This window comes from Lagenorhynchus albirostris, chromosome 11 (assembly GCF_949774975.1).
Source record: "Lagenorhynchus albirostris chromosome 11, mLagAlb1.1, whole genome shotgun sequence".
Lineage (NCBI taxonomy): Eukaryota > Metazoa > Chordata > Mammalia > Artiodactyla > Delphinidae > Lagenorhynchus > Lagenorhynchus albirostris.
In genome coordinates this window covers 82,895,400-82,922,725 of record NC_083105.1, presented here as the reverse complement: position 1 = coordinate 82,922,725, position 27,326 = coordinate 82,895,400, and the positions used below count along the sequence as shown (strand labels likewise).

At 38.1% G+C, this 27,326-nt stretch overlaps 1 protein-coding gene across 1 annotated transcript in view; it reads right to left on the bottom strand.

Annotated features, from left to right (window-relative positions):
• ITPR2 (inositol 1,4,5-trisphosphate receptor type 2) overlaps window positions 1-27,326 on the bottom strand; it is a 527,197-nt gene that overhangs the window by 130,907 nt on the left and 368,964 nt on the right. The window contains exons 42-45 of the mRNA XM_060166697.1: window positions 22,771-22,971; window positions 19,816-19,926; window positions 15,715-15,810; window positions 14,141-14,263 (exon numbers count right to left, since the gene is read on the bottom strand). Of these exons, the coding sequence (XP_060022680.1) occupies window positions 14,141-14,263; window positions 15,715-15,810; window positions 19,816-19,926; window positions 22,771-22,971 (531 nt within the window). The remainder of the gene's footprint in view (window positions 1-14,140; window positions 14,264-15,714; window positions 15,811-19,815; window positions 19,927-22,770; window positions 22,972-27,326) is intronic.

Below are 27,326 nucleotides of genomic sequence, written 5' to 3'. Positions count from 1 at the left end.
AGTGTTTTCATATTGGCTTACATGTTTACTAATTATATTTTCTCTTTTTAAAATTAAAAAAAATTTTTAACATCTTTATTGGAGTATAATTGCTTTAAAATGGTGTGTTAGTTTCTGCTGTATAACAAAGCGAATCAGCTATATGTATACATATATCCCCATATACCCCCCCTCTTGCATCTCCCTCCCACCCTCCCTATCCCACCCCTCTAGGTGGTCACAGAGCACCGAGCTGATCTCCCTGTGCTATGCGGCTGCTTCCTACTAGCTATCGGTTTTACATCTGGTAGTGTATGCTACTCTCTCTCTTCATCCCAGCTTACCCTTCTCCTCCCCATGTCCTCAAGTCCATTCTCTACATCTGCGTCTTTATTCCTGTCCTGCCCCTAGGTTCATCAGAACCTTTTTTTTTTTTAGATTCCATACATATGTGTTAGCATACGGTATTTGTTTTTCTCTTTCTGACTTACTTCACTCTGTATGACAGACTCTAGGTCCATCCACCTCACTACAAATAACTCAGTTTCGTTTCTTTTTATGTCTGAGTAATATTCCATTGTATATATGTGCCACATCTTCTTTATCCATTCATCTGTCAATGGACACTTAGGTTGCTCCCATGTCCTGGCTATTGTAAATAGTGCTGCAGTGAACACTGTGGTACATGACTCTTTTTGAAGTATGGTTTTCTCAAGGTATATGCCCAGTAGTGGGATTGCTGAGTCATATGGTAGTTCTATTTTCTCTTGGGTTCCTTTTTAATTGACCTATCTTTAAATACTTGCTTAGTAATGTCACGTTATAAACTAGTTCGTGAATAAAAGTATAATCATTAAAAGATCTTTTGAAGACTTGTAATAATGCTTTTGAGTTGGTGGATATCTTTTATTTTTTTGCGCTACGCGGGCCTCTCACTGCTGTGGCCTCTCCCGTTGCGGAGCACAGGCTCCGGACGCGCAGGCTCAGCGGCCATGGCTCACGGGCCCAGCCGCTCCGCGGCATGTGGGATCTTCCCGGACCGGGGCACGAACCCGCGTCCCCTGCATCGGCAGGCGGACTCTCAACCACTGCACCACCAGGGAAGCCCTATGCTATATTTCAATAAATATTTTGACTGAATTGTTTTTTGGCGCTTAAAACCCTCCAGAATTTGCTAAGATGTGTCCCTCCATTCTCCCTCTACATCTGCACCACGCTGCTTTCCATATCCCTTGTTGTGGCGTCCCAGAGTTCCTCACCTCCATACACATATCATGATGACTATTACCTCTTCCTCTGCTCTCTCCTTCCCTGTGATGGAAATGCCTTCCTCTTTTCTCCTTTTATCTAAATCTTATCAATACATAAGGTTCATCTAAAATGTTAGCCCCTCCACAAAGCCCTCTATAGCAACACCAATATTAACCTATTTCTTTTCTAGTGATCTATGGCGCCTGTTAACTGTAATAGTCACTCATTTACTCAGTCAATCAAAAGTATTTACTGTATCAAACACAGTCCTATGCACTAGGCAACACATTAATGAATAAAACACAACTCCTGACTTTGCTGAACTTGGAGTCTAGTGGTAACAAACAAGTAAACAGGCCACAGTAATTCAGTGATATATGTTCCGTGATCAGAGTAAGCACAGTGTGTGATGGGAGCACACAGCACAGGCATCAACCCAGCCTTGGGTTAGAGTAATGAGAAGAAACTAAGGTTCTGGAGCCAGAGGGTCTGGCTCTGTATCTAAGTTTAAAAGACGGTGGGAGAATCAAGAGTTTCATTACAAATATGTAAAGTGTGAGAGGCCTAAAAAGGCATTCAAATGCAGATCTCAAACAGGCAGCTGCATATACCAGTCTGGTGTTCAGAGGAGAGGCTCACGCTGACGATACAAATTGGGAATTTATTATGGTACAGCTGGAGTTTAAAGTCACGTGACTCAGTGAGATCATCTAGGGAGGGAGTGTCGACTGAGAGGACGAGAGGGCCATGGAATGGGTCCTAGAACACTCTGATTGGAACACTTCTGATAGAAGCAGGAGAGGAATGGGAACCAGTGACAGAAACTGAGAATAAGGGGCTGGAGAGGAAGCAGAAAGCAGAAAATCAATCGTGCTGCACGAAAGCTAAGTATTTCGAGAAGAGAGCAGCCGACTGTGTGAAATATTAGTGACAGGACAAATAATGATGGAGTCTGAGGACAAGCTGTTCGATTTATCCAGGTGGCGGTCACTGGTGACCTCGTTACGAGCTGTTCTGGTGGCATGGTCAGGATGAAAGGCTGGCAGGGATGAATTTAAGAGAGAATAGAAAGAGGAAATGGAGGTAGCGATTGTATACAACTTTTGATCGTTTTGCTAAAAAAGGGAGCAGAGCTATGGGTCAATGGCCTAGGGGTTTTTTAGAGAAGCTGATTTGCCTGCTTGAACGCTGAGCAAATGATCGAGTACGGGGGAAAGTTATATCTCTGTTCCTCTAACTCTCTCTCTCCCTCTCTGTCGCAGCCACACACTCATTTTCCCATGCACACCCCTAACCTGAGATCCCAGAGCATCCCAGGGACACATCTTCCACAGGGCTGCTGAGCTGTGATTGTCTTTATGTCTCCCGGTAATAAAAGGTAAATTCCATGAGGGTAGAGACTATTTCTCATTTTCACACCCTCGGGATTCCCCATCTGTGGCACAGTTGATGTCTGCAGCATACCTGTCCCAAAAGGAACAGGCAATGTGATCTCAAGGAGGATGACATCCCCACAACAATACAGGCTCATTGAGCAAGGGATTTAGATCTGTTTGCTGAGAACACAGCCAGGTTATAGTATGTGATCAATAAATTTACACTGAATTAAGAACGAACTGAGAATGAATTTAGCTGAGGAAGGTCATGAAAATAAATCTAATTAGCCTTAACACTGATGGAGCACTTCTGATGCACCAGGCTCTGTCCAGGTGCTGGATTGTGTATGTAGGAATATTTGTGGAGACAATTGTCTATATAACATCATGTTAAAATTTTTATTGAAAATTCAATTGCCTTTTATTATTACAGAGTATGCACGGCAACAGGATACAGCTAAGCTTTTTTTTTTTTAATCTAGTATCTGACAGACATTTTTAAATTACTAAGTTGTATTAATCTAAACCTCTATCACATCACCAGTAATTAATACTACTAGTGAGGGTTCCCTCAGTAAATTCCTATTAGCCTTAGGTACAAAGAAGTGTTGTGCTTCACTAATAATCAGTATGGGTTTGTTTTTTTTTTGGGGGGGATTGGGTTTTGGGTGGGTTTTTTTTGCATTATATATGTATCATGTAACTTAAATATTTCTTTTTTTGCCTTGGTTGCCAAGAAACACAGAATAATTAATGCTCAAAGTAACATTAGTTTGTAATAACCTATTTTATTACATCAAACTGCCTTGTGATAGCAACACAGAAAAATATCTTTCTTGTAGGGGGAAAATAGCTGAACCTGATTTTTCTATTTCTTTCAAAAAAGAAAACCTGCAGTTATGTTAAGTTTTCAGGCAAAGTTCCTTCAGTTGCTTACATTTCTACATATCTATTTGCCAAGATTTGCAGGTTTTTCACGTAGCTAGGCAATTAGGATAAGCCTATTTTTTGCGATTTGATACAATAATCTCTTGACATTTTTTTTTGCGGTACGCGGACCTCTCACTGGTCTGGCCTCTCCCGTTGCGGAGCACAGGCTCCGGACGCGCAGGCTCAGCGGCCATGGCTCACGGGCCCAGCTGCTCCGCGGCATGTGGGATCCTCCCGGACCGGGGCACGAACCCGTGTCCCCTGCATCGGCAGGCGGACTCTCAACCACTGCGCCACCAGGGAAGCCCTATCTCTTGATATTTAAACAAGTTTTTTTCCAACTAAATTCACATATTGTAAAGTTTCTACATTATGAAAATCTCTCTATGAAGTGACCTTACATATCTATTTTCAGAATGACTGTTGTATCATACACACTTCATGTTTATTTACATTCAACTCAATTATAATTCAGAAGTGTAGATCATTATTTATCCCTGAGGACTATGTTCTCAAAAAAACAGCTATGTTCATTTTTTTTCTGGTACGTTCTGCAGAACAGTTTAGAAAACATTGTTTACCATGCTGTCCTCTGCCCTTGTATACATTTATCTGAGAATTAAATACCAGTAATAAGTTGGTCATAAATGAATAGCATAGGTATGACTTGTATTGCCCATTATTTTATTTATTTATTTATTTTCTGTATGTGTGCCTCTCACTGTTGTGGCCTCTCCCGTTGCGGAGCACAGGCTCCGGACGCACAGGCTCAGCCCATTATTTTTTACTCTTGGTTACCAAGAAGCTCAGAGCTACCACTGATAAACAGTGAGGATATTGGCCGAGACCGTTAGCACACTTAGATTCTTTTCCTTCTCAAGGCTTTGATCTTGTATTCTAACAGTCTAATTTTACAAGTGCATTTCTTATTCAATCTCAAATTCCTTTTATAAGTAGGTAACCAGTAGCTGGTTAGTTACTTTGTTATGTTATTTAAAACATAATCTATTCCAGTAAAAGAGCCATCAGAGTCCAACTACTCTCTAGTTAGTGTCCAATAGGTCTCTGAAAGTTTGCTCTGCAAACATAGCTCATGGATACTCATCATATTTTTTTAGAGAAAGCTGAAGTCAGAGAAGTTGAGTGATGTAATCAGCTAATGGAGAAAATACAGGGTTCGGGGTGAATAAGAGTTAAGCTGTTTGTACTATATTCTAGCCAGCAAATTGCTGAGCTACAAGTGCCTCTGTGAGCTGAAAACCCAGCTGTATTTTCTACTCTCTGCACTACAAGCAATAATAAAGATGAAGAAATTGTTAGTTAAAACCCTTCAAAGATATTAAAGATGGAAGTTATGTATCCAATTACAAGCTCATCCTTCTATTTCTACAAATAAAGTAAATGAAGCAATGCTGATTACTACATATAAGCATAAGAAAATAGAAGTGGCAAAGAGGTGAAGCAGCCTAAGTCTCTAAGGAAAACACTTTAAGTAGTTTGAGCAATACATACATTTCATATGACTTCAGTACAAATTAAAATTTAGCTACTTAGAGTAATGTATATGCATATCCCTTAAAATGAATATAGCTCAAGCAACAGCAGCTATGAGACCAAAATTCTAAGGAAAAAAACCCATATTAATGAGGACTATCAAGATATCTAGCAAATTCTGTCAGCATGACAGAAAGCATCCCAGTCCTTGAAACAGGATGGCAGTTCCTACCATCCTCTCCCCTGATAGGAAAGAAAGAGATATTGGCTTTGGCTGGGGACAGGGTAACAAACCAAAGGTCTAAAATATGCTAGGAGATGTATGTATTTCCCTGCATGGAAAAAAATATATATAGATGCAGCCCTGCCTGGTATCTCTAGCTCTCCTAATAGATTTTGAATTCAATGAATACAGTTGAAATTAGAGCAGACCTAAGGAGGAGCTGAAGACACCGTGAAGGCCTCTTATGTTGCTAGAATTCAGACTGATGCTCTAATAATTATGTCACTCAGAAATAAATATAAATCTACCAAACATGAAATGTTAAGGAGAAAAATATTTGCTTCCACTGAACTTGGCTTCAAGATCCTCACAGCAAACTAACAATTAGAAGTCCAATTTCGATCCATTTCCTGGACTATATTTTTTTATTGCTCCCACTCACCATGAATCTGAGAGGTCATATAAATGGCTGTAATCCCAAGATTCTCTGTTGCTTGTTGAAAGATATGTAGGTGCCTATGTGAGGATTTAAATACCTAAGCATTTTTCCCTGTGATATTTTTCTTTGTGGGAAGTTTTTTTGTTTTGTTTTGTTTTTTAATGAGGCCTTATGGGTACCCAGATTTTGTGAATCTGCTACTAATTATGTAGCCTAGACCTATATACATGAAATAAAGAACAACTCTAGAATTATACACAGCGTAAGCTAGTGTGAAAGAATGTATGCAGTTTGGGGTGAACATAATAGATATAAGAACTCAAAATAAAGAAAGATCATTGTTGACTGGAAATGGGGTAAGTAGGTTTCAATTTGAAGTTTAAAGGAACTAAGGTAATACTAAGTGAATTTTAAGAACAGGAGGAGATATTAGTTCAGCAGAAAGGTGGCATCATGAATGAAAATAAGAAAAGTTCCTGACGAGGGAAGATATCATAGGGTCCTACCTATGTAGGGTTTGCTGACATGATTAGCAAAGAATAAACTACAAAATTAAAAAGGAAGTCCATAGCAGCTGAATAAGATCCTTGACTGCCAGAATGCTAATATCAATTTTGTAGGATTCTATAAATCTTCCAGAGTACCTTCATTATATAAAAATATTCTCAGCACACATGCATTTTTACAAGAAATTATTCCCCCAAACTCTTCTTGAGTGTCTACCATAGCTAGGTATGTACTTGACACAGGAACAGAAAAAAATAACTGTGCACAAGGATTTACACTCCAGTGGGGAAAAATATCATTAATTTTATGATATTTGATGATAATGATGATAACAGTAAAATATTTTTATTCAGTTTTTTATTATAATACTTAAATTATAAAATACTAAATTTTTAAAGTGTATCATGTCCTACTCATTCATTCACTCATTCATGCAATATTTGTTAAATGCCTACAATCAGGGTCATTACAGTTATCAAAGATGTTGACTCAATTCAAATGATTATAATTCATTTCATATAAACACATAAGTAGATACCACACAAAATCCTTACCAATATTCCCCAAAGAAGTTCCTTTCTCTAAAATATCTATGGTGCATAAGTCATTACCTCTGCCTGGAATGTTCTCCCCCTTCCCCCTATTCTTCAAGATTTAGTTCAAGTGTCACCTCTTCCATGAATACTCTCCTGACTCCTAAGGGAAGCGTGTCTTGCGCACACCTCCATTTTAACCTAAGTACATTCAGTTATAATGACTTATTTGTCTCCCTCTCCCCCCTCCAACACACACTCAATTGTGAGCTTTTTGATGGCATCTTTATTCATTTTCTATCTTAGCAACTGAAGCAATGCTTGACATAAGAGGTGCTCAATAAATGTTCTTGAATGACTATCTTATAATAAATGAGCCTCAGGTGCAGTGTTTGTGAGTATTATAGTGTTCAAGTGCTGGTGGCTGGCTGAAGGTCCAGCTACACAGGTCTTTTATTCCTGTAAACATGCCAAGCTCACTGCCACTTTCCAGCCATCTGTGGGATGCTCCCCCACACTCTGCACCATTATATACTGCTGACTTTTGCTTTTTCACTTAGATCTAACTTCAGTTTCACCTTCCCAGAAAAAACCCTCTTGATCAGCCAATCTACAACAGCACCTCCTGAGTGTCTTTCATCACACCCTCTTCTCATTCGCTGCGTAGCCTGTGTCACTATCTGCTCTCTCTGGTTCGTCTATTTGTCGCTGCTCCCAGTCAGAATGTAAACGTCCTGAGAGCTGATCTCTTGTTGGTCTCCTTCACTACTGTATCCTAGTATCTAGTACAGTGCCTGACATCTGGTAAAGCACTCAAAAGTCCATGCAACTGAATAAAAAAGGAATGAGAACTTTAGATCCTTTACTCTACAAGTGGCAAACTATGGCTCATGAGCTGCATTTTGCCTGCTGGTGAGTTTTGCTTCGACTGCTCAGTGTTTTACAAATTTTTGAATGAGTTGCCAACTTTTAAAAATTAGGAGCTTTCACATTTTTTTAAATTTCAAAATTCAGACTTTTGGAAATAGTGAAAGAAGAAGAAATTCAGAGCCTACAAGCCCAGGTGGAAAGTTGGAAGAGGTAAGCAACAGGTTTACCATATCAGCCCATCGACCCAGCCTCACCTGCCCCCATATCACTCATTTTTGTTTGGCCCTGAAGGTGGTTTGGATTTTGACCCTGATCTCTTCCAGTAAAGGTCGCAAATGCCCTACACCACACTCACATAACTACTACAAACCCTTCCCCCATGGACTGCTGTTACTACTAAACCTTGGACTATGTCTTTAGAGATAAATTAACACAAGAACTTACCTTTTTATTATTCCTGCATTATGACACGGAAAAATTACATAGTTAAAAGCAAAAACTGAATTCATTATACACTAGAAGAAAATCTAGGTAAGTGTTTAACAGACCTCAAGGTGGTGGGAGAAAACTATCATTAAAACATTAAAAAGCAAATGAACCAGGATGAAGTAGACCTAACTACTATGACTGAGATTTATTAACCTTAACTAAAGTTCACTAAGACAAAAATGAACCCCAACTAAAGAATGGGTAAACACATTTTCAAGTAATTCAGAGAATAAATAGAAATGACCAAATAACACATTAAAAGACAGTCCAGGGCTTCCCTGGTGGCGCTGTGGTTGAGAGTCCGCCTGCCGATGCAGGGGACACGGGTTCGTGCCCCGGTCTGGGAAGATCCCACATGCCGCGGAGCAGCTGGGCCCGTGAGCCATGGCCGCTGAGCCTGCGCGTCCAGAGCCTGTGCTCCGCAACGGGAGAGGCCACAGCAGTGAGAGGCCCGCGTACCGCAAAACAAACAAACAAACAAAAAAAGACAGTCCATTTTATTAGTAATCCAAAAGATGTGAATTAAAATGAGATCCCTTTTCATCTATCTCATTAATTCATTCAGCAAACATGTGTTGAGTGGTCATTATGTTCCTGACACTATCAACTTGGTGAAGCTTTTTTTAAATGGTAATAATTTTAAGATTCAGTAAGATGACTACCATCACACTGCGAAAAACAATTTTATAATGTGTATCAAGAACCATAAAATAGTTACTACCCTGCAACCTAGTAATTAAACTTCTTGGAATTTATCCTAGGCAAATAGTCAGTGTAGCAGACAAAGATTAATGTATGAGGATATTAATCATAGCGTAATTTATAATATCAAAAACATTAGAAACCTAAATGTCTAACAATAAAGAGTGATTAAATAAATTATGGTACATTCAAATGATGAACAATTATGCAGACATTAAAATTACATTTTCAAAGACTATTTAATGACATGGGGAAATGCTGATGAAAAAATTTAAAGCCTATATTTAAAAAATAATTTCACATATCCAATGAAAGGGATCCATGCTTTCCTGCCTTAAGAGCCAGGAGTTATTTTTGCTTTCCACAGGCTTGCTATATAATATTTCTCCCCATCTTGAAAAGCACATAACACTTCTCCCTATGCTTAATTCTAGTAGGTATTGAAATAAAGGGTGTCATTGCAGCATTATTCACAATAGCCAAGGTATGGAAACAATGTAGCTGTCTGTCAATGGATAAGCGGATAAAGAAGATGTGGTATAGATATACAATGGAATCTTATTCAGCCATGAGAAAGGAGATCCTTCTGTTTGCAAAAACCTGGATGAAACTTGAGGGCCTTACACTTAGTGAAATAAGTCAGACAGAGAAAGACAAATCCTGTATAAGATCACTTAGATGTGCTATCTAAAAATGACAAACTCAGAGAAAGAGCGTAGAGCGGTGGTCACCAGGGTTTGGGAGGTGGGGGAAAGAGGGAGAGATATGGGGGTCAAAGGGTACAAACTACCAGTTATAAGATTAATAAATTCTGAGGATCTAATGTACAGCCCAGTGATTATAGCTAATGACAGTGTATCATAAACTTGAATGTTGCCAAGAGAGGAGATCTTAAATGTTCTCACCACAAAAGAAAAATGATATTATGTTACTGGATTGGGTGTTAACTCATGCTATGGTGGTAATCATTTTGCAACATATAAATGTATCAAATCAACATGTTGTAACACATTAAACTGATACAATATTATACGTCAATTATATCTCAGCACAACTGAGGAAGAAATGAAGCTAAACTAAAAGTCTTGGAAAAACAGAAATCGCTACATGGAATCAAAGAAACAATATGACTTATATGTTAAACTTAACCTAAAGTACTGAGCAATGTTCTAGATTGCAGGCAGCGATTGTTCTATAGAAAGACAGGAATAAAGAGAAGGAACAGGAAGAAAGCAGAATATAAAAGATCAAAACTAGAGCAGACAGAGGAGACAGAGACGCATGAGAAGGGCATGTGGAGGACAGAAAGTCTAAAACGGACACACAGCTGAATTTTAAGGAAATTCTCTGCACGACACTATGGTATTAGAACTTAAGAAATTCCCTTTTTTGATGTATTTATAGTTCTATGTAGATCAGACAAGACACTTACAAGAAGCATTATTTTTTTCTTGTAACACCAACCACAGGAAGGGCCAAAAGGATGTCATGGTGGAAAAAGCAGAACTACCTCACTACCATGAAAAGAATAACAACAAAAATTGAAAGTCTGAGGGCACCAAAATAAACTGTCTGTACAAAAGATGATTATAGTAAAACAAGGAGGAAGTTGAACCTCAGTTTTGGAATTACTGAACTGTACAAAGGCAGAAATCAATCTGCATGGTCATTAGCACGCTGGAGCCAAACGATTCTGCATTCGCGATGAAAACAGCCAAACCTGGATGCAAGAAAACTCTTGGAGCACAGCTACATGGCTACTTCTGAAGCAGTGTTCACAACCACTGTCTTTGGCATTTGTGTCTCAGTATGGGGGCTATTTGGACAACAGGTTCATAACGAACTCAGCAACCATCTTTGGCCTCCTAAGAAACCAGCACGATATCCTGGCCTAGAGAAAGCCAAAGGAGTCATTTGTGGAAAGATCAAAAGAGCACAGCGGGCTCTCTTCTGGGTGAAAACTGATTTTTTCATTAAAATTGGTGGGAGGAGTCACCTCACAGAGAACACATTTATAAAGTGGCAAGGCAACAACTTCCTGTGTCACTGTAAGAAAGTGAGCAGACCTTTGCTTAACTACACTGCTGGTTACATATACTGTTGCATATATTTTGCCATTCCTGTCCTTTCCTTGAGTTCCTAGAAGGGACTCCTATGGACTCTCGTTTCATGTTTACACTCTTACAATTTAACCACAAGCCCTTAAGTATTCAGCAATTCCGAACCTCCTTCTTCCCCTCACTCAGTCTGACATTCTCTCTCTTCCTGAAGACTGGCTTTATTTATGTATCTCTACATTGTACCATCCCAGCTCTGCAAACTACCACTTTTCTAACATTTTGGTTTTCAGAAACCTATAGACAACTATTCAGACCATTTTCACATCCACTGTTTCATCTCTTCGTTTCAGTAAGTTGTTTTTAACCCCTTGTTACTTTTTTTTTTTAACTGCTTCTGAATTCCCACTCCTTAGACAATTCCACCATCATCGTTGAATTTAATCTGTTCTCTCCTAGCAGTTTCATAAACTCAAATCCATCAAAATCATTGACCTTATGCTGTCTTCATTTTAAACTTCTTTCACATTTTAAATCGTAATCTTTCAATCCATGACTAGCACTTGCATCCTTTATCCTTATTCTCCACTCTTCTCGACCTTCACCTTAACCTGTTTTTTTTTTTTTGTGGTACGCGGGCCTCTCACTGTTGTGGCCTCTCCTGTTGCGGAGCACAGGCTCCGGGCGCGCAAGCTCAGCGGCCATGGCTCACGGGCCCAGCTGCTCCGCAGCATGTGGGATCTTCCCGGACCGGGGCATGAACCCGTGTCCCCTGCATTGGCAGGCGGACTCTCAACCACTGCGCCACCAGGGAAGCCCTTAACCTGTTTTTAAAAATCTGTATTCTCTACTCTTATACTTAATCCGCTTAAAACTGGACTGACCTAACATAGGTCTTTTCTTGACGTTGATCTTTTTATTGTTACTCATATTATAAGTAGTAACATGAAACTGCATTTTTAAACTTTTCTTCATGGGTATGAGGTGATCTGGCTCCAACATCTCCTCCTCTATTTGTTCTAGGTCTGACTTGGCTGGTCTGGTTGTTCATTTCCCACTTAAAAGACACAGGGTCAGGTCTTGCTCGTGTAGCTGGGATAACCTTTCCAGACAGAGCAAAACTAGCTTTCAGTCAAAAGGACATGGGTGGCTGTATTCCCTGACTTCCTTCTTCTAAAATTTATTACTGCTCATTCTGCCCTTCTCTTTTTTGCTGTTTTCCTTCCACAATGCTACAGCTTCTGAAATAACTCCTTGATCATGTACCCATGCTGTGTCACTGTATTTCTATATTCATTCTAGAAACCAATATGATTTTTTTTTTTTTTTTTTTTTGCGATATGTGGGCCTCTCACTGTCGTGGCCTCTCTCGTTGCGGAGCACAGGCTCCGGACGTGCTGGCTCAGCGGCCATGGCTCATGGGCCCAGCCGCTCTGCGGCATGGGGGATCTTCCTGGACCGGGGCACGAACCCGTGTCCCCTGCATCGGCAGGTGGACTCTCAACCACTGCGTCACCAGGGAAGCCCTAGAAACCAATATGATTTTAATTCTCAGTTCGGGCTCATTCAGACTCATTCAGACTCTGGACAGTCCTTCTCCAGCTTGATTCAATTCCTGTCACCCAATTTCTTTCTCCCTTCCTTCCTCCCTTCCTTTCTTTCTCTTTCTTTTCTTTCCTTCCTTCTCTTTCGTTCTTTCTTTCTTTCTTTCTCTGTCTCTCTTTCTCTATCCCTCCCTCTTTCTTTCTTTCTCTCTCTCTCTCTCTCCCCCTCCCTCCCTCCCTCCCTCCCTCTCTCTCTCTCTCCCTCTCTCTCCCTTTCTTTTCCACATCATAAATCTCTGTGTTCTACTTCCTTCAGTGGGTCCTTCACCTTAACTTTCAGTTCCTCAATAACTAAAATTCTCTCTTGTCTTCCTAGCTATAATCCATGTGCCCTCATCTTCTTCTGTTCTATCTGTGCATTTCGCTACACTGTGAGAGACCTAAAAATCTTCTCAATGGTGCAACTATATTACAAAATGATACCAGCTTCTTGTATTAGTATCTTTTAGAATTTGACTCCTCCCCTGAATTTTTTTTTTTTTTTCCGGTACGCGGGCCTCTCACTGCTGTGGCCTCTCCCGTTGTGGAGCACAGGCTCCGGACGCGCAGGCCCAGCGGCCACGGCTCACGGGCCCAGCCGCTCTGCGGCATGTGGGATCTTCCCGGACCGGGGCACGAACCCGTGTCCCCTGCATCGGCAGGTGGACTCCCAACCACTGCGCCACCAGGGAAGCCCTCCTTCCCTGAATTTTTTGTAAAAATTATATTCATGGTTACATACATTAGGGAGTTATACAAAGGACAGAGAAGGGCAAAAATTGTCTAAAAGAGGAAACTTTTAACACCTTAAACTCACACAGTGCTGTATGTCTATTACATCTCAATAAAAGTGGAAAAATTTAAAAACTAAAAAGATTAATCTACTCAGAGTCTTACTTATATCTACCAATGTTTGTTCAATTATCTGGTAAGATGTACAGGGAAGCAGGATAAGGAAGAGATTGTCAGTGGGAGAAAATGACTAGAGAGAGAGATTGGGAACGTCTAGAAGTCTGGACTTCATGCTGTAAGAAAATGAGAGCTACATGGATAAAATCAAATGGGCATATGTCATTTCAATTTTTTAACTTCTAAAAACTCTGCATTAGAAGATGCAAATTTAAAGCTGATCTTCAGGTTAATGAAATTAAATGTATCAAATAAAATTTATCAAGCACCTGTTTTCACAAGTTACTATAAAACAGAAATGGTTTTCCTTCAAAAGACTGTAAATTTAGCCTTATATTTATTAGAAGTCCAACAAAACCCAGTTAGAGGCTGTCACTTTAGAGCTTCTGCAGGAAACATGCCAACCTACAATTCAAAGAGGCCAGAAGCCTGTTTTGACCTGAATGCAATCCCTTACTTCATACTCTCTATCTTCTCAGTAGCCTCTTTCCTCTCTCCTTCAAGACTTCCACCTGCTGCCAAGGTTTACCTATTCCTCAGGCTCGGACATGGGATAGTCTCCTCCCTGCTGGCCCAGTTTTTGGTACCAAGTATCGTTTTCTTGTGGACCAGCCCCTAGCACAGCCCGGGAGGCACCATCAGGCATTCCGGGAGCTTTTTCTTTTCCTTGACCCAGAGCAAGGAAGGCAAGTGCTGAAAAAATGGAGGGCCCAGAACTTGAAAATATGATAGCAAGTGTTGACACAAGACATGATTGATAAGATTAGCAAAACAATATAAAGATATAAAATGTGACACCTGATGGGCCAGAATATAGATATTGTGTCCAACATCTTTTGGGGAAACACCATCATCTCCGCCCTCATCATCCCCATGATCGCATTCCAGTCCTTGGTTATAGGCATTCTTCACCACATCCACCTATCAAAAAACAAAGGGGAACAAGAAGGCTTGAAATGCCACAAACAACATGCATTTACATCATCTGTGAGGTGTAATTAAAACTTGGAATGCTTCCTAAGACTTGAAAAGTATAAAAGAATTCTAAATGAAAACAGCCTAGGAAACCATCTGTATTTAAATGAATACGGAAGTATTTTCCTACAATATTCCCTGTTTTCTTTGCGAAATTTGGCTTTGGTTTTTTAACGCTGACTGTGCCAGAGGTGCCATCAACTGGGAGATGTTGGAACCCTGACAAACGCCCATTATTTATTAAGGGCCCACTAATAACAAGAACACATGGTGCTAGACGCCGTTCTCTGCCCTGAGGACCCAACAGTGGATACAACAGAGTATCTGCCCTCAGGGAACTTACTGTCAGCAAATCAAGAGGCCAACACAACTGTGAGACACTCAGCAAGCAGAGGGCAGGGGCACTAACTCAGGCAAGAAGTAGATGAGGGGATAAAAATGTTGTAGGCAAAGGAAATGGTATTTTCAAAGGGCTATTGTGCAGAGATATTGTCGAATGAATATATAACTCACCGCTCCATTTAAGCATAAGAATAAGGAATGCCTTGCTCCTCTTGGCCCACTGCCTTCCGTGGATGGAGTTTTTTGTTTTTGTTTTTTGCAGGTCCTATGCTCTCATTAAATGTATGTTAAATCAAACTGCATCTTATCTTTCTCTTTATCTGCCTTCTTTGAATCCATCCCTTACTATTAAAGGGAGCAAAAGAGTGCCTTCACAGGTTTCCCCATAGCACCAACAGTGGTGTTTATAAGACTGGGACTTAGTCATTGGGGCACTGGCTTATACGGTTCGAGAATGTTCTCAATGCTTTTGAAACCCAATGATTTTAAAGCATGGTGATATTTCTTCATAATTTCCATGTCACAAGTGAGGAGGAAAATGTAACTTCTACAATAGGAAGACACACTAATGATCTCTGTGGAATTCCCAGCAGGTCTCCACACAGTTTCCTCTAGGCTGAGTACTGTGTAACACTTTATTAATAAGAACAATTACCAAAGAGATTTATTTTGTTTTTATTTTCAGAAAGAGGTATAAATCAAATTTTTGAGGGGTACAAACATTTTTATATACCTTCCTCACCTATATTCCAATACAAAAACTAAAGCAGAATTTTTTTCTGGCAAAAAATAATTTGCAGATAGTTTAGGCAAGTGTGAAAATCTAGTTAAGAAAAGCACTTAAAGTGGATAAAGCCAGTGAAGAAATCAGGACCCAAATCACACAGGCCTTCGCTATCACGGGGCTTCTGAGGTACTTGTAATAGCAGGTCTTGATGTGCCATGGTGCCTTCGTAGAGCAGTGAAAGCCCGCAGACATTTCCCCTGACATGCACACTATAAATTGTCCCTTTTAGGTTACACATTATTAACACAGCTTTCAAAAGTTTTCTTACCAGTTCTCTGGGTCTCATGTTAAATAGAATTCTTTCTGCATTCTCACTGTCATGTCTACTTTCCATGATGGCCAGCAAAAGCTTGGAGGCATTGTTCTAGAGATACAGATTGAGTTGATACACATGAAAGGTCTATTTCATGGATTAATGATCCCCTCAATTTGTTTTAATTGAGATTATCAGGACTATTTTTTTTTAAATCAAGCAGAATTTTAAACTGCTGATTTAGTTTGGCTTATTAACATTTTAAAATAGAGTATTTTACTTTATTGTTAACACAAAATAAAAATAATGAATATGAGAGATATGTTACAAAGGATATTTTAAATATTGGTGAAAAGGAATTTTAAACACAAAATTGAGTTTATATATAATGCATTAAAATCTAATCATATCTTCCTTGACTATTTCCTAAATAGGCATTTCTATGATGAAACTTTAACAAGACACCAGTATCAACGACATATTCCACAAAAATGGCATATAATTTACAAAGAATTTAGCATAATTGTTTTAACACGAAACATTAACACACACTAGCAAATCAAAATGTTAAATAAATTTGAGCAATAATTAGTGAAAAGTAATCTATAAAATTCTAAATTCATGAGTTAGAAACAAAATATTTATTGATAACAGTTTACTAGTCTTCCTACATGGTAGCATATATGCAACATTTTTACCATCTGGGTTGTAGAAGAATAATATTTTCTATTTCTGTTTAACAGAGAATAAAAACAGCTTATGTTGTCTTTGGTGTTTTCTAATTTAGTTTATAAATATATTGTCTTAAACACGCTTACATATTGAAATCAGAAATGTTTCTGATACAGCCAATTTATTATCCAAAACGGGTACAACATAGTTTATACACCATCTTGCAACGCAAAGTACAATATCCTCGACATTTGGAATGATGTTTCTTTTTTTTTTTTTTTTAAAGTCTTTATTGAATTTGTTACAATATTGCTTCTGTTTTAAGTTTTGGTTTTTTGGCCGCAAGGCATGTGGGATCTTAGCTCCCCAACCAGGGATCAAACCCGCACCCCCTACACTGGAAGGTGAAGTCTTAACCACTGGACCGCCAGGGAAGTCCCTGGAATGATGTTTCTTTATACTGTGTTTTCAATAGCACTGCCCTAGAATTGTGGCACACTGCAAGATGATAAACAGACCTGGGAGATATTTCTATAGTGTTTTTGTAATATTCACTTGGATAAAAATCTCGTCCTCCACACATGCAGAGACAAATGGCTCTAAGATGCTTCTTAGTGACTCAAAATTAACATCTTACGGGATGAAAACTTAAATTGAATCAGTTGTTTGGTGATGCAGGCATTCACAATACAAATCTTGTTAAAGTTGTGCAAATTAATTACACTGGATATTTTTAATACCAAATTCTACCCAACTATTTTTCTTTCAGAAATACAGCCTATTGATTAAATGGCTAATATTAGTAACGATGATGATAATGTGACGGTGATGATGATACCAACGTCACTAACCCATCCTAAAAAGATGTTAGGATTTTGTGGGAAATGTAGCATTATTTTTTCTGTTCCATTTTCAATTTTTACAGATTTGTACTAATCCTAAAATTCCTTTTGTATAACCTAGCATCCCATATAAACAACATACCTAAAAAAATAAGGCTCCAGTGTTAGTGGAGAGCTTAGATCCTTAGAGCAATATTAATTGACCCCATAGAATTGAAAACTAAAACCCTGGCAACGCTAACAGTACTCTCTAATGAACCTCACTCAGCAGGCCCAATACGTAAGAGCTTAAAAATACATCCAATTTCAGAATGCTATTGGCAATACGGCATTTTTTCTGACCAATCTTTTTCATACTATGTTGGAGGAATAGAAATCTTGTAAATGACTTACTGAAATTTGAATCAGTTTGAAAGTACAAGAGCCTATATATGCTTAGAAATCAAATTCATGTGTGTTAATAGAGGATTTTCTTCCAAAGGAAGCTGGAGTCCTTAGAAGAAAAACAAAAAACAAAAAATAGTAACAAAAAAACCTACCTATTTATAAATTTAGCACTTTATAGTCCCAGATCAGTTATGAAATATAAATTAAAAGGGACAAGATATATGCATCAGAAAATTCATAAAATGGTATAGCAAATTAGTAAAGTTAAATATACTTAAAATTATAACTGGTTAAGTATAAATTTAAGGGTGGATGGTATAAAATAAAACCTTAACATTTTTAATATGGAATCTCTATAATGTTCTGGAGAATTTATAATTAAAAGCATACTACCTATACCTTCTAAAATTTGCCGATATACTATATCATTCTGTCTTACAAACATTGTTCTCATATTGGCCATTATGTACAAAGCCTCATGGATTGTTTAGAAATGTACACTCACCTCTTTCTTTAAGTAGAAAACTATGAATATTTCAAGTCAAATTCATTCATTTTGTATTTTATACATACCTTGATCTATCCAACTGTCATATTTTGAAAAGGTATATATAAATTATGCCTAGAAACATAAATGAAATTTTAAATGACCCTTTTTCAAAAAAGATTTCCATTTGAATAGCCAAGAGTATCTTTGTACTGTTAAGTCACACCCCATCATTTAATTTAGGTTTTTTTACATAGGTCTGGATTTGTAAATGATCTGTATGCCTATACTCTGACAAATCCTTCAGTATTTTCCCCATTAAGTTATGTCAATTAAGAGTGAGACTTAGGGACTTCCCTGGAGGACCAGTGGTTAGATTTAGACTCTGCACTTTCACTGCCGAGGGCCCAGGTTCAATCCTAGTAGTTGAGGAACTAAGATCCCACAAGCCTTGCGGCATGGCCAAAAAACAAAAAAGAGAGAGAGATTTAAAGGTATAGTCTCTAGGTAAATAAAGGATTTTAAAAGCCTGTTTCTTTATGAATTATGGTTAAAAATGAATTCAAGATATAATAATTTTTTTCTAGTAATTCAAATTAAGCTGTCTGTTATATAGGCCTAGGCTGTTTTTACTAAGTGAAGCATGAAGCTAATTAGGAAAAGGACACACGTTCAATCTACATAAGGATCACCTTCTTTCTAATCTATAAAGATAAATACCCAAAGATTATATATATTACAAATGAAAATAGTTCACTTATCTCTTTGTTTGCTTATTACGAGCCATTAGCACAATCTCCACATAAGTAGGATGTATATATAATATATATTCCGTTATCTATCTAAATCTATATTTAGAAACATAGTTATAGAAATATCATTTCCATTCTTCTTGGCCATAAATTTACCCATTAAAAAGTTAAACTTTATTCTCTCTATGATATTGGATCGACCTGTCTTTACAGAAAAATTTTATTTAACCAATGATTTTTAAACCTGTTTAACACTAAACATATGTGGTCTTTAATAATTCATCTCAATTGAATAGCATGCCTTTATATTTGGGATTATATCGTTTCTTGTGTATATTCATTTATCTGTTTCTACTTGAACAAAAAGTTGAAGAAATTTTTTTCAGAATACCATTGTGCTCCTGACCTCTGATCAATGGAACTGCTGGGAAGTATGCGCATGGTTTAAGTTGAAGCACCTCCTCAAAGGGAGTGTGAAAATGGCTTAGCTTATTTGGGGAAAAAAATAAGATTCTAAGATATAATAAAAGAAAACAACTTTTAGAAAGTAGAGAGACATAAAACTAAAATGCAGCCCTCCTCTGACATAGTCTCATTAATCGTGACTTGCTAGATAGAATTCTGTAGTCAAGACGACTTAAAAATATATGGGATAGTGAATGTTCAGAACCTTTTCCTCCTCTATATAATGAAAAATAGAAAATAAAAGCAGAAGAAAAACAGCAAAACAAAGTGGCTGCTTAAAAAAACTTCCAGGAAAGTACCCTCCAACTAACATTATCTCAAATCTTATTTGACACTATCAGGAATTTAGCGCTCACGGTGCTTTAACTATCCCTTTCTGCCAATTCATTAGTTGAAAATACGATAATACCTTGCTTTTTACAAGACCTACTTGAAGATTTAGAGTCAACTCTGAAAGGGAGTTTTATATAGAGAATGTCACTTCCCCCCCCGAATAGTGGATTTACTCTACCTTTAGTTGGAGCACCAGGTCCATTCGATATTTACCAAGAGGGTTTATGTCATTTAGAATCAAAGCAATGATGATATCAATCCCATTAGATTCATGAGTAGCAATACATGTCTAGGAAAAAGAAATGTTTATAAAATAACACTCTATGTACGACATAAGTGCGCTAGAAGCCATGACATAAAATTACAGAATCACCTTAGCCTTTCGACTTTTAAAATATAATTAAAATTTAACTTTGAGATTAAGTCTAAGATAACTCAAAGGTTTAACTTTAACTTATTCTTTTGCATAGAGTCTATTAGTTGATTAGTATTAGCTAAATGGCTTTGTATGAAGAACATAGAGATAGACATTGTATGAAACAGGTATCTTTTCAATGAACCATTTTAATAGAATTTCAAAAAACAATGGTTAAGTAAAACACTCAGTCACTAAATTTTAATATGCCCTTCATTAGAGGAATTCCTTAAATTTAGAATTTTAAGATCTGATCTATCCAGGCTAAGAGAATATTCCTATTTACAAAAGGAATGCGCCCCTTATGTCCAAGGTTTGTAAGTAAACTTTATTGGAAATGATGTAGCAACTTCATTTATCTGCTACTTAATGCTAAATGAGTAACAAGTGATGCTGTTGATCACTGTGGCAGCAGACAGGGAATACAGGCACCTCCTGATGTTTTGGAGACATCTTGTCAATTATGGTGGTTGAGGGAAAAGGTCAGAAGATTCCTCAAACTTAAGTGATTCACAGAGAAATCTGACTTGAGAAAAGCTTATAAAATATCCTGAGAGGGGCTTCCCTGGTGGTGCAGTGGTTGAGAGTCTGCCTGCTGATGCAGGGGACATGGGTTCGTGACCCGGTCTGGGAAGATCCCACATGCCGCGGAGCGGCTGGGCCCGTGAGCCATGGCCGCTGAGCCTGCGCGTCCGGAGCCTGTGCTCCGCAACGGGAGAGGCCACAACAGTGAGAGGCCCGCGTGTACCGCAAAAAAAAAAAAAAAAAAAAAAAAATCCTGAGAGATAAATGTCAGTATTTTGAAGGTTAGGGTCTACTGTGCTAGGACTCCGAATTTAATTCATTTTATAGGACTTGAAAATCAGGAACTTGTGGGTTGGAGTTTGTGGAACTACAGCTTACCACACAGCACCCACTGTCAAGGTGTCTGAAAAATTGAAACCCAGGTAAGATAAATGAGAAAGAGTAAAATCAAGGTGACTCTGAAAGGACTGTTATTTTTCAGAATGGGCTTCATTTCTCCCTTCATATAAGGAAATTTTTACTCCCCTGACACCCAAGAGAGGTGTTTTCCATCTGTCTTCTACACCTCCGGAGGTTCTTCTGATTGTTAAAATGTTTGCTAAACTTAGAGGGAATCAATTTGCAGACTGTGTCCGGAATTTGCTAGCCACTTTCTTTCTTTCCACACACTTCCAGAGCACGGGGTTCAGAGTAAGTATATTTCCAGAGTATACAGGATTCACGCTATTTTATTATTAATTTCTACTTTTAGAGCTTACCTGACTTAGTAAAAAACCAAGAGTGGAGAATACCTGTTTTCTGTTATACATGATTTTAACCAACAACAAAACCAAATCTTTGAATTTGCATGTATTTCCTTAACTTTAAATCAACAGTTAGGTTTTCTTGTATCGTTGCCCTAGGAGAGGGAAATATAACACAGAGCAAAATCCACAAACTCTCTCACCATGTCACGTGCATATTATGGGGGGGGAAGAAGTATGCCCCTAACAAATTATTTACATCAATAATTGCGTTTTTGTTCTACATACCTATGCATTTACATGTATGTGTGTGTGCATTTTTGTACATATACATCATATAATTCACAATAGAAAAGCAAATTACTTTTTTCACTTTTCTATATTAAGCACTGATATTTGGTCTCAATGGCTTCTTTAAAATTAATATCCAGAAATGTCTGTGACTTGAAAACTCTTCCTTCCAGAGTGGATCCATGCTTGTGATGGTAGCCCTGTAACAACCTGTGTAGATGTGAACAGTCAGTAAATTACAGGGTGCCCCCCACTTTACTAGTCCAAGTGTTCTACTGTCTACTCCTTCTATGTGACTGTGATATCCAAGAAAATGGAATCAGAGACAAACATTCTGGAAAAAGGAGTCGAAACCTTGCCCTGGAAAATGTAATACAGTTAAAAGCGCACTCTAGACTAAACCACAAGTCCTCAGTTTTTGTTTGTTTGTTTGTTTGTTTGTTTTTGCGGTACACGGGCCTCTCACTGTTGTGGCCTCTCCCGTTGCGGAGCACAGGCTCCAGACGCGCAGGCTCAGTGTCCATGGCTCACGGGCCCAGCCGCTCCGTGGCATGGGGGATCTTCCCGGACGAGGGCACGAACCCGTGTCTCCTGCATCGGCAGGTGGATTCTCAACCACTGCGCCACCAGGGAAGCCCAAGTCCTCAGTTTTAAGAATGGCCCTACAACGTACAGATTCGGTTACTCTGAGACTCTGGAACACCACTTGATTTCTGAGTCAGAACCTATTCATCAGCAAAATGGAAGCACTATTACATATTTCATAAGTTTACTGTGAATATGAAGGAGATAATATACACAACCCACTGCAGTGGAGCCGAAGAAACCAATGGCAGTTGATGCCACAAATCCTAGAAAGATTGATTAAAGATGAAAACTGATCAATGATGACAAAAACGTATTTAACGTTTTTTGGTAACTCTGATTTTTATCTGGAATATTTTCATGGGAATTTCCTTTTAGGGTGAAATTAAATTAAAATATGGCATAGTATTTGTTATAATTCAGTCTTTGTATGTTTTGTTAGGAAGGTAAAACTATCTGGCAAAGCAAGAAGAAAGGTCTTTTACAGGCATGTAAAGCTTGGCTCCTTCACCAATCTGATCCTTTTGCTGACTGGTCAGAATACTTGTGCGTGAAGGACTGCTCTCACAGTTACCTGATTTTCATGGCACGGGCCCTGGCAATACTCAGTCAAGCTCTCCAGAGTCTGGTTGACCAGCACTACATTCTTCTCATTGATGTAGAGACCCAAGAGGCCCAGGCCACCCGTCGTACTTCCACAAATGCAGTCCAAAAACTGAAGGGTCTCACAGACAAGGTTGTAATTTGTTTTGTTGTTTTGATTCCTCAAGAAATTCTAAAGGCAAAAGAAAGCATACCTGAAGCATTAAAAAAAAAATCACTGTGCTAATTGTTTTTAGTTCTCTCCATAGGAGTGTTTTTCTAACTCGACAGGATCCCCGTGGTAATGTGGAATGGAATGGCTATTTATATGGAAGCATTTACATTTATTAAATTTCTCCTGGGTTTAAGAAATAAAAGATGCATTTTTTTCCCAAGCATCTATATTTATCAGTATGGTTCATAACAAATATTTCTCAATGTCATTGTCTTAAAACTATATACAAAGGACAAAAACAATAGGTAGTAGGAAAAGAAGGAAAAAGAAACTGGAAAGAAATTCATTAGGGAAAGAAGAAATCAAATATTCAACTAAATGATCCCTTATCAATGGTATAGCTTCAAACAGTAAATGATGCAACCATTATGGAGGGCAACTTGGAAGCACCTATCAATATTTTCAGTTAACATACGACTGCAAAGAGGTTCACGGCATACTGCTTATAACAGCCCAAACTGGAAACCGCACCATACCCATCACAATGTGACTGATTTAATAAATAAATGTACATCCAAACACTGGAATATATTGAAGCTATAAGAATGAGGTACTTCAATATGTACTGATATAAACATAATCTAGTAATAAGTAATTTAGTAATAAGATATATTAGTAAATGATAAAAGTAAGTGGAAGACCATTATATTGTGTGTGTATTTTTTAAAAGGTTTACATGTACAGATCAGTATGCTTATATGTGCATAAAAATTTCTGGAAGGAAACACAACCAGTTAGAGTGATTTCGAGACCTTGCCCACTTGCTGACAGATGCAGTCCAGTAGCTGGAGCAGCCGGGGCCCCGCAGGAACTGAATCGGCAGTCAGCTGGGGGACCCTCTCTAGAACCAAGTCTATCGAGAGATTATGCATTCTGTCCAGTCAATGCCATGGATAAGCATCCCCACGGTCTCAGTGCTCCTGCTAGAGGTGAGAGGTTACAGCAAACTATATGACAGCATAGAGGAGTTTCCATATGTATTGCTGAGGGAATAAGAATCTTATCGATCTTCTTTAAAGAACCAACTTCTGCAGAGGGCAGTCAGCAGAAGCAAGAACTACAATCCTGCAGCCTGTGGAACAAAAACCACATTCACAGAAAGACAAACAAGATGAAAAGGCAGAGGGCTATGTACCAGATGAAGGAACAAGATAAAACCCCAGAAAAACAATTAAATGAAGTGGAGATAGGCAACCTTCCAGAAAAAGAATTCAGAATAACAATAGTGAACATGATCCAGGACCTCGGAAAAGGAATGGAGGCAAAGATCGAGAAGATGAAAGAAATGTTTAACAAAGACCCAGAAGAATTAAAGAACAAACAAACAGTGATGAACAATACAATAACTGAAATGAAAACTACACTAGAAGGAATCAATAGCAGAATAACTGAGGCAGAAAAACAGATAAGTGACCTGGACGACAGAATGGTGGAATTCACTGCTGCGGAACGGAATAAATAAAAAAAAATGAAAAGAAATGAAGACAGCCTAAGAGACCTCTGGGACAACATTAAATGCAACAACATTCGCATTATAGGGGTCCAGAATGAGAAAAGAGAGAAAAAGGACCAAAGAAAATATTTGGAGAGATTAGAGTCGAAAACATCCCTAACATGGGAAAGGAAATAGCCACCCAAATCCAGGAAACGCAGAGAGTCCCATATAGGATAAACCCAAGGAGAAACACACTGAGACACACACTAATCAAACTGGCAAAAATTAAAGACAAAGAAAAATTATTAAAAGCAGCAAGGGAAAAATGACAAATAACATACAAGGGAATTCCCATAAGATTAACAGCTGATTTCTCAGCAGAAACTCTACAAGCCAGAAAGCAGTGGCATGATATACTTAAAGTGATGAAAGGGAAGAACCTACAACCAAGATTACTCTTACCTGGCAAGGATCTAATTCAGATTCGATGGAGAAATCAAAAGATTTACAGACAAGCAAAAGCTAAGAAAATTCAGCACCACCAAACCGGCTCTACAAAAAATGCTAAAGGAACTTCTCTAAGTGGGAAACACAAGAGAAGAAAAGGACCTACAAAAACAAACCCAAAACAATTAAGTAAATGGTCATAGGAACATACATATCGATAATTACCTTAAACGTGAATGGATTAAATGCTCCAGCCAAAAGGCACAGGCTTGCTGAATGGATGCAGAAACAAGACCCATATATATGCTGTCTACAAGAGACCCACTTCAGACCTAGGGAAACATTCAGACTGAAAGTGAGGGGATGGAAAAAGATAGTCCATGCAAATGGAAATCGAAAGATGGAGTAGCAATACTCATATCAGATAAAATAAGCTTCAAAATAAAAAATGTTACAAGAGACAAGGAAGGACACTACATAAGGATCAGGGGATCAATCCAAGAAGAAGATATAACAATTATAAATATATATGCACCCAACATAGGAGCACCTCAATACATAAGGCAACTGCTAACAGCTGTTAAAGAGGAAATTAACAGTAACACAATAATAGTGGGGGACTTGAACACCTCATTTACACCAATGGACAGATCATCCAAAATGAAAATAAATAAGGAAACAGAAGCTTTAAATGACACAACAGACTAGATAGATTTAATTGATATTTATAGGACATTCCATCCAAAAACAGCAGATGACACTTTCTTCTCAAGTGCACACAGAACATTCTCCAGGATAGATCACATCTTGGGTCACAAATCAAGCCTCAGTAAATTTAAGAAAATGGAAATCATATCAAGCATCTTTTCTGATTACAACACTATGAGATCAGAAATCAATTACAGGGAAAAAAAAGTAAAAAACATAAACACATGGAGTCTAAACAATACGTTACTAAATAACCAAGAGGTCACTGAAGAAATCAAAGAGGAAATAAAAAAATACCTAGAGACAAATGACAATGAAAACAGAACGATCCAAAACCTGTGGGATGCAGCAAAAGCAGTTCTAAGAAGGAAGTTTATAGCTATACAAGTCTACCTCAAGAAACAAGAAAAATCTCAAATAATCTAACCTTACACCTAAAAGAACTAGAGAAAGAACAAACAAAACCCAAAATTAGCAGAAGGAAAGAAATCATAAAGATCAGAGAAGAAATAAATGAAATAGAAACAAAGAAAACAATAGCAAAGATCAATAAAACTGAAAGCTGGTTCTTTGAGGAGATAAACAAAATTGATAAACCAGACTCATCAAGAAAAAGAGGGAGAGGACGCAAATTAATAAAATTAGAAATGAAAAAGGAGAAGTTACAACAGACACCGCAGAAATACAAAGCATCCTAAGAGACCACTACAAGCAACTCTATGCCAGTAAAATGGACAACCTGGAAGAAATGGACAAATTCTTAGAAAGGTATAAGCTTCCAAGACTGAACCAGGAAGATGTAGAAAATATGAACAGACCAAAAACAAGCAATGAAATTGAAACTGTGATAAAAAATCTTCCAAGAAACAGAAGTCCAGGACCAGACGGCTTCACAGGTGAATTCTATCAAACATTTAGAGAAGAGCTCACACCCATCCTTCTCAAACTCTTCCAAAAAATTGCAGAGGAAGGAACACTCCCAAACTCATTCTATGAGGCCACCATCACCCTGATACCAAAACCAGACAAAGATACAACAAAAACAAAAAATTACAGACGAATATCACTGATGAATATAGATGCAAAAATCCTCAACAAAATACTAGCAACAGAATCCAACAACACATTAAAATGATCATACACCATGACCAAGTGGGGTTATCCCAAGGATGCAAGGACTCTTCAGTATACGCAAATCAATTAATGTGATACACCATTTTAACAAATTGAAGAATAAAAACCATATGATCATCTCAATAGATGCAGAAAAAACTTTTGACAAAATTCAACACACATTTACGATAAAAACCCTCCAGAAAGTGGGCATAGAGGGAACCTACCTCAACATAATACAGGCCATATATGACAAACCCCCAGCAAACATCATTCTCAATGGTGAAAAACTGAAAGCATTTCCTCTAAGATCAGGAAGAAGACAAGGATGTCCACTCTCGCCACTTTTATTCAACATAGTTTTGGAAGTCCTAGTCACAGCAATCAGAGAAGAAAAAGAAATAAAAGGAACACAAATTGGAAAAGAAGAAGTAAAACTGTCACTGTTTGCAGATGACATGATACTATACACAGAAAATCCTAAAGATGCCACCAGAAAACTACTAGAGCTAATCAATGAATCTGGTAAAGTTGCAGGATACAAAATTAATGCACAGAAATCTCTTGCATTCCTATAAACTAATGATGAAAAACCTGAAAGAGAAATTAA